This window comes from Sebastes fasciatus, chromosome 6 (assembly GCF_043250625.1).
Source record: "Sebastes fasciatus isolate fSebFas1 chromosome 6, fSebFas1.pri, whole genome shotgun sequence".
In the NCBI taxonomy this organism is placed as follows: Eukaryota; Metazoa; Chordata; class Actinopteri; order Perciformes; family Sebastidae; genus Sebastes; species Sebastes fasciatus.
The window spans coordinates 24,173,866-24,189,165 of NC_133800.1; the positions used below are offsets into that span (position 1 = coordinate 24,173,866).

At 41.1% G+C, this 15,300-nt stretch overlaps 2 protein-coding genes and 1 long non-coding RNA gene across 3 annotated transcripts in view; 2 read left to right on the forward strand and 1 right to left on the reverse strand.

The window, feature by feature from the left end:
• LOC141769509 (transmembrane protein 132C) overlaps positions 1-15,300 on the forward strand; it is a 162,421-nt gene that overhangs the window by 98,552 nt on the left and 48,569 nt on the right. The window contains exon 4 of the mRNA XM_074638642.1: positions 15,190-15,300. This exon is cut by the window's right edge and continues 76 nt beyond it. Coding sequence (XP_074494743.1) covers positions 15,190-15,300 — 111 coding nt within the window. The remainder of the gene's footprint in view (positions 1-15,189) is intronic.
• The window catches only part of glt1d1 (glycosyltransferase 1 domain containing 1), a 148,199-nt gene that overhangs the window by 19,000 nt on the left and 113,899 nt on the right, over positions 1-15,300 (forward strand). The gene's annotated exons all lie outside the window — the stretch shown is intronic.
• Positions 49-1,520, reverse strand: LOC141769514 (uncharacterized). Its single transcript, XR_012594309.1, has 3 exons — positions 1,442-1,520; positions 1,332-1,386; positions 49-185 (listed from the first exon to the last, which is right to left on the reverse strand). It is a non-coding gene; the product is annotated as an uncharacterized LOC141769514 (long non-coding RNA).

The window sequence follows — 15,300 nt, forward strand, 5'->3', positions numbered from 1 at the left end:
AGTGTGTGGGTGTCACATAGATTTATTGTGAGTCTCTGAATTAAAATGGATCTCATAAGAACTCCCTAAGAAGGTAGGAGTTGTGCAGGAGCTGCCTCTCGCTCCTCTGATCCACGGCACTGCATTAAGGCTGAGGTACAAGGCAATCATGCCCACACAGCCTCCGCATCACTTCCTCACCAACACTGTAATTATCAAAAACAAAGCAGCTCTGTTTACACGTGTTTTATGTGAAACAGCAGGAGTGAGCCTTTTAAATTTAAGTGTGAACATATGCTTGTGAAAGCGCACATGTGTATATTTGTTGTACATGCAGAGTACATGCAACCTCCTGAGACCTGCTGGGTTGCGGGCGATACCGACCGACTTTACTGTCTTTCAGAGGCTGTAGAAGGTTCAGTTTTAGAGGTAGTGAAGGTACAGATATCATATGAAAACCTAAGGAATCCTTAGGTACCAATCATGGCAAGCTAGCTTGTCGGGAAGAAATGGTGTATTTGAATATTTCAGACAGTCTTGGAATTACATAAACTGGGTATGACTGGAAAGCTGAGACTCTTGTGGATCCTTCTATGGATTTGTTAGATTTGACCTCACTGTATAAAATTGACCTGTTGTGACCTCTAGGATAATCAAAGCCTCATGAAACGTCACAACCACAAACTAGAGACCTAGAACATTCAGAGGATGGATGACTTTATTAGATAGATTGACAATAAGGGGGTTTCTGAGCAGTTTCCAGAACAGAAGTGCTCGCCATCCAATTGCAGAATAATTTAATTCTTGCAAAAATCTCCAAATGTCCAAATGTTTTTGATACCAAATCACAGCATGGCTTTTTCTATGGTGTTCCTCAAGGTCTTGGTGTCTTAATGTGGTATTTTGGAGGGAATATTGATAATTATCAATTCTTGAGTGGTAAAAAATTGGTTAAATTTAGCACCAAATCTGTGTCACAAATGGTATCAACCAAAAAATTGCTTATGAGACATGATAGAGCATGGGGATGGCCATCATATACATCTATCATAATGCTAATCCTTTATACATTTCACAGTAATACACTGTGACACACAGTGCTGAGCTTCATCTCAAATTAATCTTCAGGTTCCCAGCTTTCAGATGATGTACACCACTTCTATGTGACATCTACTGTTGACCTGCTATCTCCCCCTAAAGACCCCCTGTGTATAAAAACAGATCTATTCTGGGTCTCAGAGGGACATGACTTCATACGTTATCACTTTTTTTTTAAAAGGTCTCTGCTGTAGTTACATGATGGTAAACAACCCCCCCCCCCCCCCCCCTCCCCATTTAGATCTTTGCACTACTTTTTCTTAAGATGCTGGCACATTCCTCGCTCTGCCTTTACAGCAAATTCGACATCTGGTTCCGCTGTCCTTATTTACCACCGACCTGCCTGCTGTAATATTGAGCTGACTCTTTCACCCTCTTTGTGTCTCACAAAGTTGGAGCTTAACTTTACACATCCTACAAGCAGGAGGGGTTGCAGGTTGCAATAGAGTACCATTGATCTGATGGTCTGGGCGCCTCTGGTCAATGACTCTTGTGTGTTCTCCAGGTTCTGTTGCCATGCCAACGCTGGCAGTGCTGAAAGGACCCCCAGCTTTTTGCGGGTCTTTAAGGACTTTTCCGAGGAGGACAGGCGCCGTCAGTGTCGCACCACCTGCAGGTGCAAAGGGCAGGCCCGGACGGTCACATGATGTCACCCGCAGATCAACCAGGGGGAGCATGCAGACGGGGGAAGGGAGGGAGAGTTTATCTGCACAAACATTTGCATCACAGCCCCAGGGCTCAGTGTCTGCTGCCCCCTAGTGTGTGTGTGTGTGTGTCTGTGTGTGTGTGTGTGTGTGGATGAGTTATCAGCAGCTGTCCTGGCCGCTCCCTGTGGTTAATGCCTGTTATCCAGCCTTGAGATGAGTGCTCTGATGTGGGGAAAATTGAGTGTAACTGTCGGGACAAGTAGCAATTTATTATATTGCAATTTGCCATTTAGATGGCTATGCTATGAATGAGACAGATATAGAGTGCAGCTGACTGGGAAGTGATGCGCAAAGGTCCGAGGTCAGCGGTGATGATAACTGCCGTCATTAGGGATCCATTACACCATGGAGCCTACTTCAGCTGATGGACTCTAATGATGTTGCACTGCAGAAAAGCATTTAGTTTTGATTAGACAATTGTTGGCATGGCGCATTTCATTAGCTCCAAGATGAGATTTTGTTGTCTGGGAATTGATATGCCACTGTTTGAGCCCGGGCTAACAGACTGCGCCCTGCGTCCCTCAAGGCAATCTGAAGCAAGTTAAGAAACAAATGTAATAATGGAATATTCCCCCGTCTGACGCTCTTCTACCTTTTGCATCCAGCGTCCTTCCCCTGTTTATCCCCCCCAAGACAAATCTACTTTTAACCAGCTTAGACTGTCTGGAGATGTAGTGTCTCTACTTTGTTGCTGCAGCACATTATTGCACTGTTAAAATGTATGTCTGTCTCTGTATAGAAGCTGACCAATCTGCCCACTAAACATTGTTACTGAAGTGGCAGTAAATGATTGGAGTGATATAAATTAAAGCAGTGACAAAAGCCCTTCTGTGTCCAATTCAAGGCCACATGTGTCAGTTAGTGATTTAGAAAGACTGATTTCTGCCTTTTGACATGTACATTTAATCATCTGTGTGACAGTTAGCACGACTTAGCGAGGGAGCGAGACCCGCTGAGGAGAGAGAGGGAGAGGGAGAGCAGCGAGTGAGTGCGTGGGCTGATGAATGCTGCAGAACACTGTTAAGCTAATCGGAAATTTGATCCCCTTATTGGGTTTGATGCACACAAGCCAGAAGCCCTCGGTTTGCGCCCATGGTTCATTATAAATCGTATAATTAATAGTACTCAGCCCTCTTCTCTGTGTGCTCGTTAGAAAGGGGAAAAAGAATAAATGATTAAATTAAAGGGAATCCGATCATGCCTATTAAAAGTGGGTTTTAATTCAGGCACTGCAGGTTATTTGAAATGTAACAGCCCGATCTTTTTTTATGAGCTCCTGGAGAATAAGATAAATGGAAATTACATTTCTCAGAATGTAATTCTGGTCTATTGGGAAGAACAAAGCAGTACGGTGTCGAACACCTTTTTGAAAGTATAAGTGTCTTATGGTATTATAGCATTATTTTTTTTATAACTTTATGTCTTAATTGGATAGCTGACCGTAGAGATGACAGGAGATGAGGGGAGACAGAGAAGGGGCAACGAAATGCAACAAGGGTCCCCGACCGGCCACGGACCGAGAACATTGCTGTTCATGGTCAGCGCCCTAATCCCGAGGCCTTCAGGCTCCCCCGATAGAACACTTTTATAAGTTCATGTGTCTTACTTAATAATGTTGTGAAAGTACTAAACGTTAAACATCTCATCCTGTAAAACAAACACATTGGATTTTACTGGTTTGTTATAATCAGTAGTGGCAGAAGTATTAAAATATAGTACAAAAAAAATACAACAAATAAAATTGACTTGACTTAACTCAAAGCCCTGCATTAAAAATACATTGTAGAAGTATTATCAGCAAAAAATAGTGGCAAAACATGGTCCAAGTGTTAAATCATTACATATTACAGTATTGGATTATCATTATTAATTAATATTTATGATATATAAAATATGTTTCTTTGTATTGTTGTAGTTGGTCAAAGGAGTTTAATGTAACTACTACAGCTACTGTCCGGTACTTTAATGTGTAAAAATCTACATTAAATCTCAATCTGCAAAGTTACTAGCAACTAAGCATGTACTTGAGTACAGTAACAGTAAAAAGAAGCAGTAATGTACTTGAGTAAATGTACTTACTTACTTTCCACTACTGGTTAGGATCACAAAAGACATAATTTAAAGGGGCACTCCACCAAATTTACACATCAAAGTCTGTTTACAGGTCTTGGGGAGTTCAACTGCATATGTGAAAAAAGTTGTATAAAGCCTTTTGTGGCTTCAGAGGGAGCAGCGTGAAAGCTGATATATTGCATCAAGTGATGTCACTTGGGTCAGCTTGGGCTGAAGACTACACGTTTGAAAATAAAAAAAATTAAAAATCTGGGGTTGTGGAGTTCAGGGCTACATTACTAACACACCGGCATCTTCGATCTATTTGCGGTTGACTGGCATTGTGGGTAAAGTAGCTCGGCAGGTTTTGGACAAGGAATAAGAATGTTTGGAATAAAAAATGTGTCAGTTTTGACTTTATTTAAACTATCCGTCATGAGTCTGACAATGTTATAGGAGTTATAGGAAATTGGAGTACTCTTCTAACTCTTGACCTCAGGGTTAACTTCCATAATAAGATTTCTAAAAATGAATGTCTATGAACCTGCATATAAACATGGACGACATGACAGCTCCCCAAAAGTGAAGCCAAAACATCTCGATCGCCCCCTGGTGGCTGGCTGCAGTATAGGTCATAAATCCTGCCCCCTCCATGTTAGCGGATGGGACATGGGCCAAAGTCAAAGTACACGTCAAATACATTTTTCCCAAAGATGATTTCTGTAATTTTAGGTAGTTCTTGTCACACTGATGTTTGTTCAAGTGTTTATTTTTCTGACAAGTTTGGTTTTAATTAATTATTTGATGCTATAAATAGGGGGTGAGACGTCATAACTGCTCTGAGTGAAGTAGTCACACAGCCGGAGGCTCTGAATTGTACGAGAGAGGAGACGTAACTTTAACTTTCCAAACTCTGACTTCATTTTTGTACAGTAGGAGGAAGTGGACACATGTCGTCCATCTATATATATACAGTCTATGCTTTGAACTTACAAATAAGTTGACCACTTAACCTCACAACAGTGCTTCTTCTTAAAACATTTCATTTGTATTCCTGTTTAACATCAGTGGTCACTGGTTCAAAGTGTACTGGTCATGCTAAGGAGATTATTTTATGGCATGACAGTGTGGATTGTACTCAAGAGGAGTATATGCCCCATGACAGGGATGTGTTAAAAAATTCATGCACACAACAGAGAGCTTCTTTTAACAGCCCAGTTTAGTATTTCCTCTATTTTTGTTCTGCCAGTTTAGAGGAGTGTAAATGAATGTCAGTTGACGCGCCATAAATCAAAGATATTGGTTTAGTATCTTGGAGGAAATGATAGCAACATGAGGGATGCTCCGGCTCGCTTGATTGTATCACCCGTCTTTCACTGCAGCCTTCATGTAGGAAACACTTCGAATCGACATGTTTGAAATACCGGAATCCTGCACACGCACATTGATCCATACACACACATATATATATATATGAATGTGTATACGCCCACACGCCCAATACAAACCCATACATTCAGAGGCAGCTTGGTATTAAAGTTTAATCAAATGTAAAATTGGCGTCGTTGTGAATGTCATATTGACGAGTTAATGTTGGGCGCTGGTGCCTCCCGTCAGCAGGCACTTTGTACAGACGGATCTTTATAGCCTACATCCTGGAGAGGATGGAAAGAGCACTCGCAGACTGCAATGTATTGCTGCTGTCAGGTGAAAGGGAAAAAAAGGTGCTTTGAATTTGGTGTTTTTCTTTTCTTACTTTGTGTATAACCTAGAGGGAAATTCTGTATTGACACTTTTTTCAGCCAAGGAATACTTTAAATCTGTTAGAAAGCTTCTATGAATGCGATTCTTGAAATATTGACTTACTGCAGAGGGTGTCAGTTTGTGTACTTTTTACCTACCGGTGACACAACACATTGAGCACCAACAGAGCATAATAAACTTTTTACTCTCATCTGCCACAATATGTAGATTTCATAATCGAATACACTGAAAGAAGTGTTATCTCTATTGGCGTTTTCACCGTCAGCCGGTATTGCACTTGAATCCAGTCTAGTCTTTTATCTTAAATTGTCTGTATTCTTGTCTGATTTCTCTCTCTTCCACCCGGCTCTAACTCTCTTGTGGCCACTACGCACCATATATCTCTGCATAACCATGAACCTCCAGAGCCACGGAGGCAGCTCCACCTCGCTGACATTTATCACTATTATTCTCATCCCTGTCTTCCCTTTATTTCAAAGTGTATCACGGGGAGTTTACACCTATTTTTTCTCCTCCTGTCACAATCTCTCTTTCTATTCTGGACAAGGCTGAATTGAAAAGGTCCGCTGGGTATAGGCGTCTGAGGGGGCTTTCCCTCCTACGCTCCCTCCCAGCTCCGCAACCCCCACTTCCCACCTTTTGGCTTCCTTCATTCCCCCATCTCCCTTTGTGTACTTTCACAGAAACGTACTGGGACATTTTTTTGGGGATATAAAGATACTAATGGACTTACCATACCTGGCTTTGTACTCAAGTTTCCTCTACAGTTTTCTTCTGTACAGCTCTCCACACTCAAACTCCTCTATGGAATTAGCCCGATAATAAATCAAAGTATTAGGTCTGGGACGATAAAAATTTATTTAAAAATCGTAAAAAAAAACGTAATACATATGTTAAGTATCCATGGAAACTCCAACCCATATCCAGTGTTTCTTCTCTTTACTTTTCAAATCAATTCCGTATCCTTTTCACTATTGTCTACGCTGAAATTTAGGCTTTTGAAATGTATCCGTGACGATAATACATTCAGGGTCTGAGTGATTTGCTTCGATTGCAGAGCGGCTAATCAGAGGGCAGAGACTATGTGACTTATGGACTCACTCTGGTTTCCGGTCAGGGCTCCGTCAGCAGAGAGATTGTGCTTCACGCTGTGACCACTGGAGTCCTTTCTCAGAAATCAGGCCTAAAAAAGAGGCTCGTTGGAAGTGGCCCGGGATAATTCACTCCCAATGGGCTTCACAAACTATATGCACAGTGATAGACCGTTCTGTATCAAATATCTTTTGAATAATAATACTAGTATTGTTGCCATATCATATGACATATCATATCTAACCAACTGTTTATGTGTCTGTTCATCATTCCCTCCATCTGTCCTTCCCATTCACCTTAATTCTGTATTTAATGTGACCAGTTTAATAGAGAAAACATTACTGGGTTGGGTCAGTCAGGGCAATAGCTACCATTGAGGCTGTGTCGTAGTCGGCCATGTGTAGTATTCTGTTAAAATTGTTATGTTCATTTTGCACTTAAGTTCTAAAAATTAGAAAATACTCATTTGTCAAGTATTTAATTCACATAGGAGTGTACAAAATAGGCTTTACCACGTGGTTATTTCATATAGACTTCTTATTCTTTTATTGATTTAGCACAAGACATGCTAAATGGTGATATATATCGTTATCGAGATATGACATGACCTATATCGTGATAGAAGATTTTGGCCATATCGTCCAGCCCTAATCTGCAGGTTTAAAACAACCAGTGCAAATTCTTAAATTTGACATAAAAAAATAAGGGGATTTCATACGTCTCTATCGTCTTTGAAAGGTTTTGAAATAAAATAAGAAAAATAAAATTTGCAGAAAATATATTTAGTTGGATTAATATACAAAAAAACATCACATTGGAATGAAGGGAATTGTGATATATGTTTTTTTACTGTCGATTAATCGAGAAAATAATCGGCAAAATGTTATCTGTGGCCCTAAAATCAAGCTTTTTGTAATTGTGTAAAATAAATTCATGAAATATCTGTTTTCAAGTGTCTTAAAGAGAGGGGGCTTGCTCGTCGTTTTTTTTCAGCAGAGGGCTACGGCGTAATTGAGCTTGGTGACACAATTGCATATTAACATTTGAATGTGCAAACTGATGCGCTGCATTGTGCATTTGACAAACTGTAGTACTTGCATGCAGTAGAACGTTTTGTGGAGATGCAAACACGTGTTGCTGCCATTATATTTCATAGTCAAGACATCTGTTGCATATTGATGTTTGTATTCTATTCAGAAAAACTCATCTGGCATGAGTGATTAGGTCCACAATGTTCACAGGCACAGATTCACGGTGCATGGAGGCTCTTGGGTACAGTATATACCGTGTATGCACATACATGTATGCATAGCCTATGTGTGTACGTTTGTGTGTGTGTGTGTCCGGGCTTCTTTGTGCTGACTGGATTATTGCTGTTCCAGGTGATGGAGCATGAGAACAGCAGAGCTTCAAGGTGCTGCTTTCAGGCACCACTGAAGCCACAAATTTGATTATTTTTTTTCCTCCACAAGTAGTTTGCATGAGACCCCCCCCCCTCACACACTCACACACACACTGCTGCGGACAACCTCTGGTTCCAGCAGCCTGCATTATGCATCTTCATCTGCCATTCTGTTTCCATTCAACATCTCTTGTTACATTGAATCAGCAGCGTTACTTGCTGCTCTGCTGAGGTTTTTTATGACCCTTCGTGGTATGTACTCTACATCTTACTCTATGTATCTTATACATAAAACATACAAAAGCCTGGTCTGAGCTGCAAATGGTTTTTCCAGACATCGTTCTATTGTTCTAATGTTAATATGAAAAGAGACAGATGTCTGGAATACTTGATGTAAGTTAAAAAAATGAAGACATTGGACCCGAAAATGTCACTTTATCTATCCCACATAGCCTCTCCGTCTATCTCTCTCTTATTCTCTAATCCTCATTGGGTGCGGCGGTGGGCACTAGGATCCTATCACATCACGGGGAGATTAAACAAGGGGTGTCACAGTGACACAGTGAGTTTGATAATGGGACAATAGAGGCTCTTTCAATTACAGCTCTTTCTCTGGAGAAATCTGCCTAAAAGGAAATTCCTCCAATAACTTTGTCCTGTTTCTGTTTATTCATTCTGACATTTAAATCTATCTTTCTTTAACCTTCTCGCAGCCTGAATTCAATAGCGCTCTAACGTGCTCCATCAAGATAAGATGGAGCTGAATCACCTCTGCAAAGAGCTTTTTAGGCCGTGTAATTAGTGAAGACAGAAGTTGAACAATAGAAGTTTGGATTTGTTGATGGCACGTTGGGAAAGGACCAACCCTGTCTCCTACTTAATTACGTTCCCATACGACTAAACTGCATTCTTTTTCGAGGGAAATGTCTTTTCTCCCGGATTACAGTCACCCTTTTAAACAGTTTTAAACATGTGGTTGATGTTGTAAATTGAAACAAAAAACAAACAAAAAAATGCAACAAAACTACGTTAGGTTTAGGCAACAAAACTACAAGGTTTAGTAAAAAATCTTGGCTTAAAATGACTACGAAATTGAAACAAAAGACAACAAAAACGCAACAAAACTGCCTGGTTAAGTTTTGGTAAAAAAACACATCATGACTTAAATAAGTGAACGTTGACTTAGTTTCACACTGGACACAAACAGCGGTCTCCTGGGCAAAATCACGGTGTTTGTTGACCCGTACATCACCCCGACCTCAGCAGACTATCATGACAAACGTATTTGTGATATGTCAAAAACAAACGTAATCCGCAGTTTCATTGTATGAGAATGTAATTTTTATGGGACAGGGCTGGAATGTTGAATGTTGAGAATATTATGCCACGTTACACTATTTGTGCAAACCTGAAAGCTACCTGCCACCATGCTAACACCTGGTAATTTAGCCTTTTTTAGCTGCAATTATTAGGCGATTAATTGATTTGATTGAAAATTAATCATTATTTGGATAATTGATTAAAAGTCTACTGCATTTTCAAGCAAAAATGCCAAACATTTTCTAATCCAGTTGTCAGGGTTTGCTATTTTCATCTATCATAGCAGGGCTTTAGAAATGTGTGATGGCCATTTTTCAGTATTTTCTGACATTTTAAATCAAACAATTAAAGGTGATAAATGCAAGATTGGTATTTCAATTACCCACACATGGTTCTCAACATGGCAACGGCTGAGTCGGCGGGTCACAGCTAACGTTGCTAACAGCAAAAACAACAGCAACAACAGGTAGTAATTACTCCTCTATATCTTTAAATAGCAAATAGTTGTTTGATGCTATATTAATGCTCTGGATATCGTATAGACCACCTTTAAAGCAATAGTTGGACATTTGAGGAAATATGCTTATTTGCTTACTTACCAAGAGCTATAAATGTGTTTTCAATCTTTCTCCTCTAACTCTCAAGAAAGCAAAGAAGCATACTTCCCAAAATGTCCAACTTTTCCTTTAACTGACAAAATAATTAGCAGATCAATATTATAGTATATATAGTGAGTACAGTCACATATAGCAAAGATGCTTAGCCTTAAAATATTTAGTGGAAATGACTACTCCCGCAGTCATTCATTTTAAGCTCTGCCAACAAGCAAAGAAAGAAAGTAATCAGCGAAAAGATTGAAAGCATGTCCACACATAAGTGTGTAGTTGAATTTGATGGGAAATCCTCTGTATTTGGCCATAGATGCAACACTCTTTTTGTGACAGGAGCGAGCAGGGTTTATGGTAATGTCTTGGAAATGAAAAGCACTAACAATACCAGTGGTGTGGGAGGTTACGGCCACCAGTCGTCACAACCGCCTCTTTATGTCAACCATCGGCTTGACATTTGATGTATAACAATGCTACATATAGCATCTGAAATAGATGCATTATGGTGCTAAGCTATTCACTTATGTCTCATTGTGTGTCACAGCGCGTCTTACAGATCTCTGCTAGTGTGGTTGTGATTAATGGGCATCCTGAATGTGCCTAAAAAGAATCCTCGCAGCCATCTCCCTGCTATTCTCAGTGAGTCAGTTGTCAGCGGTCTCGGGCAGCACCTTGTCAAGTCTGATTTCCTCTCCAGTTTGGTCTCTGAAGCCAGAGGGCCAGCTGCTTCCAACTTGAGGGCCTGTTATCTACCGAGCCCCCTCTCTATTGCCTTTGGCCGCCCTCCGGTCATCTGTCTGGCCTCAGATTTAGTCAAACCACAGCTAGTTTACAGATAATTATCAGGCTGAGACCAGCTGTGTGGCGCGCATCCACGGGCCCTTTGTTGCTAATTGAATTAGACCCCATGCTGGAAGTGACAGAGAAATGAACAGTTTCCCCCAGCGAGCCATGTGATTAGCAGACTCGGAGAGGGGATGCCGGCTCATAACGGCACGCTGGTGTATACGGTCAACGTCTGTGACTCAGCGTCTGAGTCACATTCACCCCGACACCGATGCTTCCGTCACGTTTCATTTTATGACATGTGTCAATGGGGGTCAAGTACAGCAGACAATGAAAAAAAGGGGACTGCTGCCAGGCTTTCTATGTGTGAGGTAAAGAGCCCAAAATGTCTGTTTATTGTTTCCTCTATTTGCCATCTGTTTTACAACTTATTGGCCAGCTAGATATACAGCCTGCAGCAGCTTTGCTTTTTAAGAGTCGTCGTAAAAAATGCTATAAATAAACCTCTTTCACCATGAACGTTGTATTTATTGTAGTTGCAGCTTTCACGATTTTTTACTGAATCACAAACACACACATTCTCCGTGCACTGCCATGTAGTTTCTAGGGATGCAACGATTGCAAAATTATGGGCTGATACCGATACCAATGTTGAAATAAAAATGTAGCTGATAGCTAATAGAGATACCATTTTTGTTTATTTTGTTTTTGCTGTTATTTATTCCCCTTTTTTGTCAGGGAAAGAACGACCTCTTCATTATAAAACAACTGAGCTTCATTACACTGTCTTTGAATGAGCACAAATTCATCAGACAAATGTATGAGACAACATTTCATAGAATCTTTTTCACATGAAATATGTATATATATATATATTTTTAAACTGCTTCGCAAGCCTTTTCAGCTGCTATAGCCTACAATTACCTTCTCAATGAGAAGAATGGTTCAGTACAGCCCAACAAAAATATTTGTTTTGTGAAACATCAATTAAATGTAAATGTAAAAGTGATTAGTAACATAAGCAGTGTTTCTCACACAAACACTTCACTCAGGCGGGCTGCCCATATATTAACGGCCACCTACTGTATATTTGGCGACCCATTTAAATTTTTTTATCCGTCTGAGACAACGACGCCATCTGTGATTGATTAACTAGTGGACCAGCAGCAGCAGAACTCCATCAGGGAGCGGGTGAAGAGCCTTGATCTGCTTGTGCAGCCTCGCTGCCTCAGCTGTCCAGGCTGGACGGACCCATGGCGGAGCCGCAGGACTATGATGCGGCGGCCCCGATGAGCTGCTGCACTCAGCTCACCCGAGGAACGGGGTCCAGACTTCAGTGACTGTTTTTAAAAAATCTTTTAAGCCATTGTTTTACTGCTTAATTTTCCGTTGAACATAATGTTCTTGTTGCTGATCTTTCTCCGAGACAGTGTAATACTCCCAAATGGCCAGCTTTTTCTTTTCTTTTTCTTTGTAAAGAAACCACATGCGCACACCAGCACAACATACTGTAGATAAACATTGGCCGCTGCCGAATGTCATCTTATTTGCCGATAGGCCGATGGCAGTCAACAAGGCCAATATCGGCCGATACCAATGTTGGGCCGATAAATCAGTGCATCTCTAGTAGTTTCCATTCATTTCCATGTCAATCGAAAGTCAGAGAATCACCATGCATGTCTTTGCATGTCCTTCAACTCAATTTGGTTTCACTACTCCCAAGATCCTATTTCTTCTCTTCCCTTCACTCGGCCTCGTTTTTATATCGCCGTCATCTTCTCAGGGCCTCTTTTGAAGTTTTCTGTCACAAAAATGCTAAATTAACAGCATGTCTGCATGTTAAAACGAAGCAGAGGGACTATTTTTCACCCTACAATGTAAATTCGTATAACCTCAATATTTTGTTGGCATTTTTATTGTAGGAAGAAACATAAAAAATCTCATAAAATTCATAGCATTCGCAGCTGCTATTAAACTCTGCCAACTGGATCATGCGAGGAGGGAAATAATTGACATCTCTGAAGGGGGAAAAAAAGCTAATAACAGTCAACTTCTCTGTCTTTTCTGGAGGCCCTTTAACTCTGTGAAGGTGTGAGTTTAGCTCCTCTCCTTGGTAGTGTATGTGCAGTATAATCAGGATTTCATGTCTGTCTCATTGCATGCAAGCAAGTGCGTGACGCTTGCCAGAGCACAAGTCTGCCTGTGCTGTAGAAAGTAGGCCATTTGGGCTGACGGCTGACACAGGTCCTGTGTGACGCTCGCCGACTCTGGAGCTCTCAAAAGGTTTATTTCTGGACGTTCGGCGTATCATCCGTTAACTTTGTTTTGCCTGATAAACCTCGTGGCTTCGCCGGTCCGAGATTAGCATCTGTATTTTTGCCACAGCATTGTGGGACGGTTATGTAAGTCAGCGGTGTCGTACTACGCCTTCAGTGGCCCGGCGCTCTGATTGGTGCGCTGTTATGAAATGTGACACAAGTTATTTGGTTGTCATCTTAATTATTCATACGCACCTCTGTTGGATGTGAAAATTGGGTTGTTGTGCTCTGCTGCGCAACAAATCTGTCATTCTCTTAGAATAAAAGTGAATAATAGGAGAATGATGCGGAAATAGTGTCAGACCTACAGTATGTGAATATGAAGGTAGTGGATAAAACATTTTCTATTATTTATTGTTTTACTGTTTTAGTCCCCTACATTCATAATTTAGGATGTTATACATTGGCTCTGTTGTCTTTCCAAGATGTACCTCATATATTTATTATCTCCCTCTGGTATCGTTTTGTTTGCTCTACTAAATTTAACTGTAAAAGTTTTTTTTCTGCCTCATACTTTACAGTATTTTCTACATGTTATATGCCAGCCCAGTCACACAGCAGTTTGTGAAATAGTCACGAAATTGTATGTATTCATTTGTGTACATAGACACAAATTTAAAATTTGTATGTAATCCATGTAATTGTGAACTGGGAAGTATAAAGAGCAGCGAACGTCGCCTCGGGCGGTCACGGTGGATGGGTTGGACAAAAAACACAGGACTTTCGCCCAGGAGACTTGTGTACGCATGTCGTGTGAAACCAGAAGTCAAAGTTGATTTATTTGTCACGTAACTCCGTACTTAAATTACGACACTTCCGGTGTTATTTTAACCCAAACCATGATCTTTTCCTGAACCTAACTAAGTAGTTTTTGTCACGTAACTTCTGAATGTTACTTACGCCACTTCCGGAGTTAATTCAACTCAAACCACAATCTTTTCCTAAACCTAGGTAGTCTTTGTCATGTAACTTCCGTACGTAAGTTATCCCCTTTCCAGTGTTATTTAAACCCAAACCACAATCTTTTCATGAACCTAACTAAGTAGTCTGTTGCCTAAGCCTAACCAAGTTGATATTTTCCAAAACCTAACTAAGTTGTTTTATTTTGAAAAGACACATGCGTCAAGTGTTCTGGACATTCTTAGGAAAAAGCAAGTTGAAAGTTGTGCTGAGCGTCACGAAAAAAAAAAAAAATTGTGTCTATGTACACAAATCAAATACATTAAATTCTGTGACTATTTCATGAACTGCCGTGAGACTGTGCTGTACACGCACCGTCCTCTCCAAACAAAGTACCAACCGGATTTATTCATCTCTCCTCTTCTCTGCCTCTCTCCTCCCTCGCCATGTTCGAATTACAAGATGCTGTTTTGTGCCGGTGTGCCACAGAGACCATGCATGAAATTTATTGGCCCCGAGTCCTGCCATTTGACACGCAAGACGTGGCTAACAGATCTTGTGCCATTTCCCATCTCCTCCAGCTCCCGTGTAAAGCTGACCTTTCCTGCCTCAGGGCTATATTTAAACTCTGAGCACCAGAGACTTATGGCGCCATGGGGAAATTTTATTATCAACGCTCTCCATTTGTCTGGCTTAATTCGGGCCCGCCGTAGATCGTGCCAAAGCATGTCATATATTTACGCTCTGCTACGGCAAACAAGGGCGCCCGACCATCAACACCTTAGCGGGGGTGACGCCTGGTGAAGCATTCCTTTGAACTGCTCTGAGGACCAGCCATGAGATGATTTGGTTCTATTTACAGTGCATTTCACCTGTGGAAAAGTGTGCGAGGAATAAAAGAAAAGGGCTGCGATATTGAAGCAGAGGGTTTACCAGAGAGGCAAACACAAAGGGACTTGACATTTTAAAGAATCTCAGTTGCTAAAATGTCATAGATTTCAGCCACTGACACATTCATCAGCCTTTACTGTTTGTCGTCATTAGAGCAGACAGTAGGTTGAATGAGCTCACCAACACCCACACTCTTTTTCAAACTCTCGCCCAGCCTCCATCTGCTTAACCATTCACTGACACTCTCTTTTTTTTCCCCCGTTCTGTGGCAGGTCTGAGATGGGAGTTCAGAGGGTGCTCCAGGTGGATTTGAAGATGGAAAGCTTTCCGGAGCCGCTGGGCAGCCGCTGGATGGCCTGGCAGGTGGAGTACCCGGCCAGTCG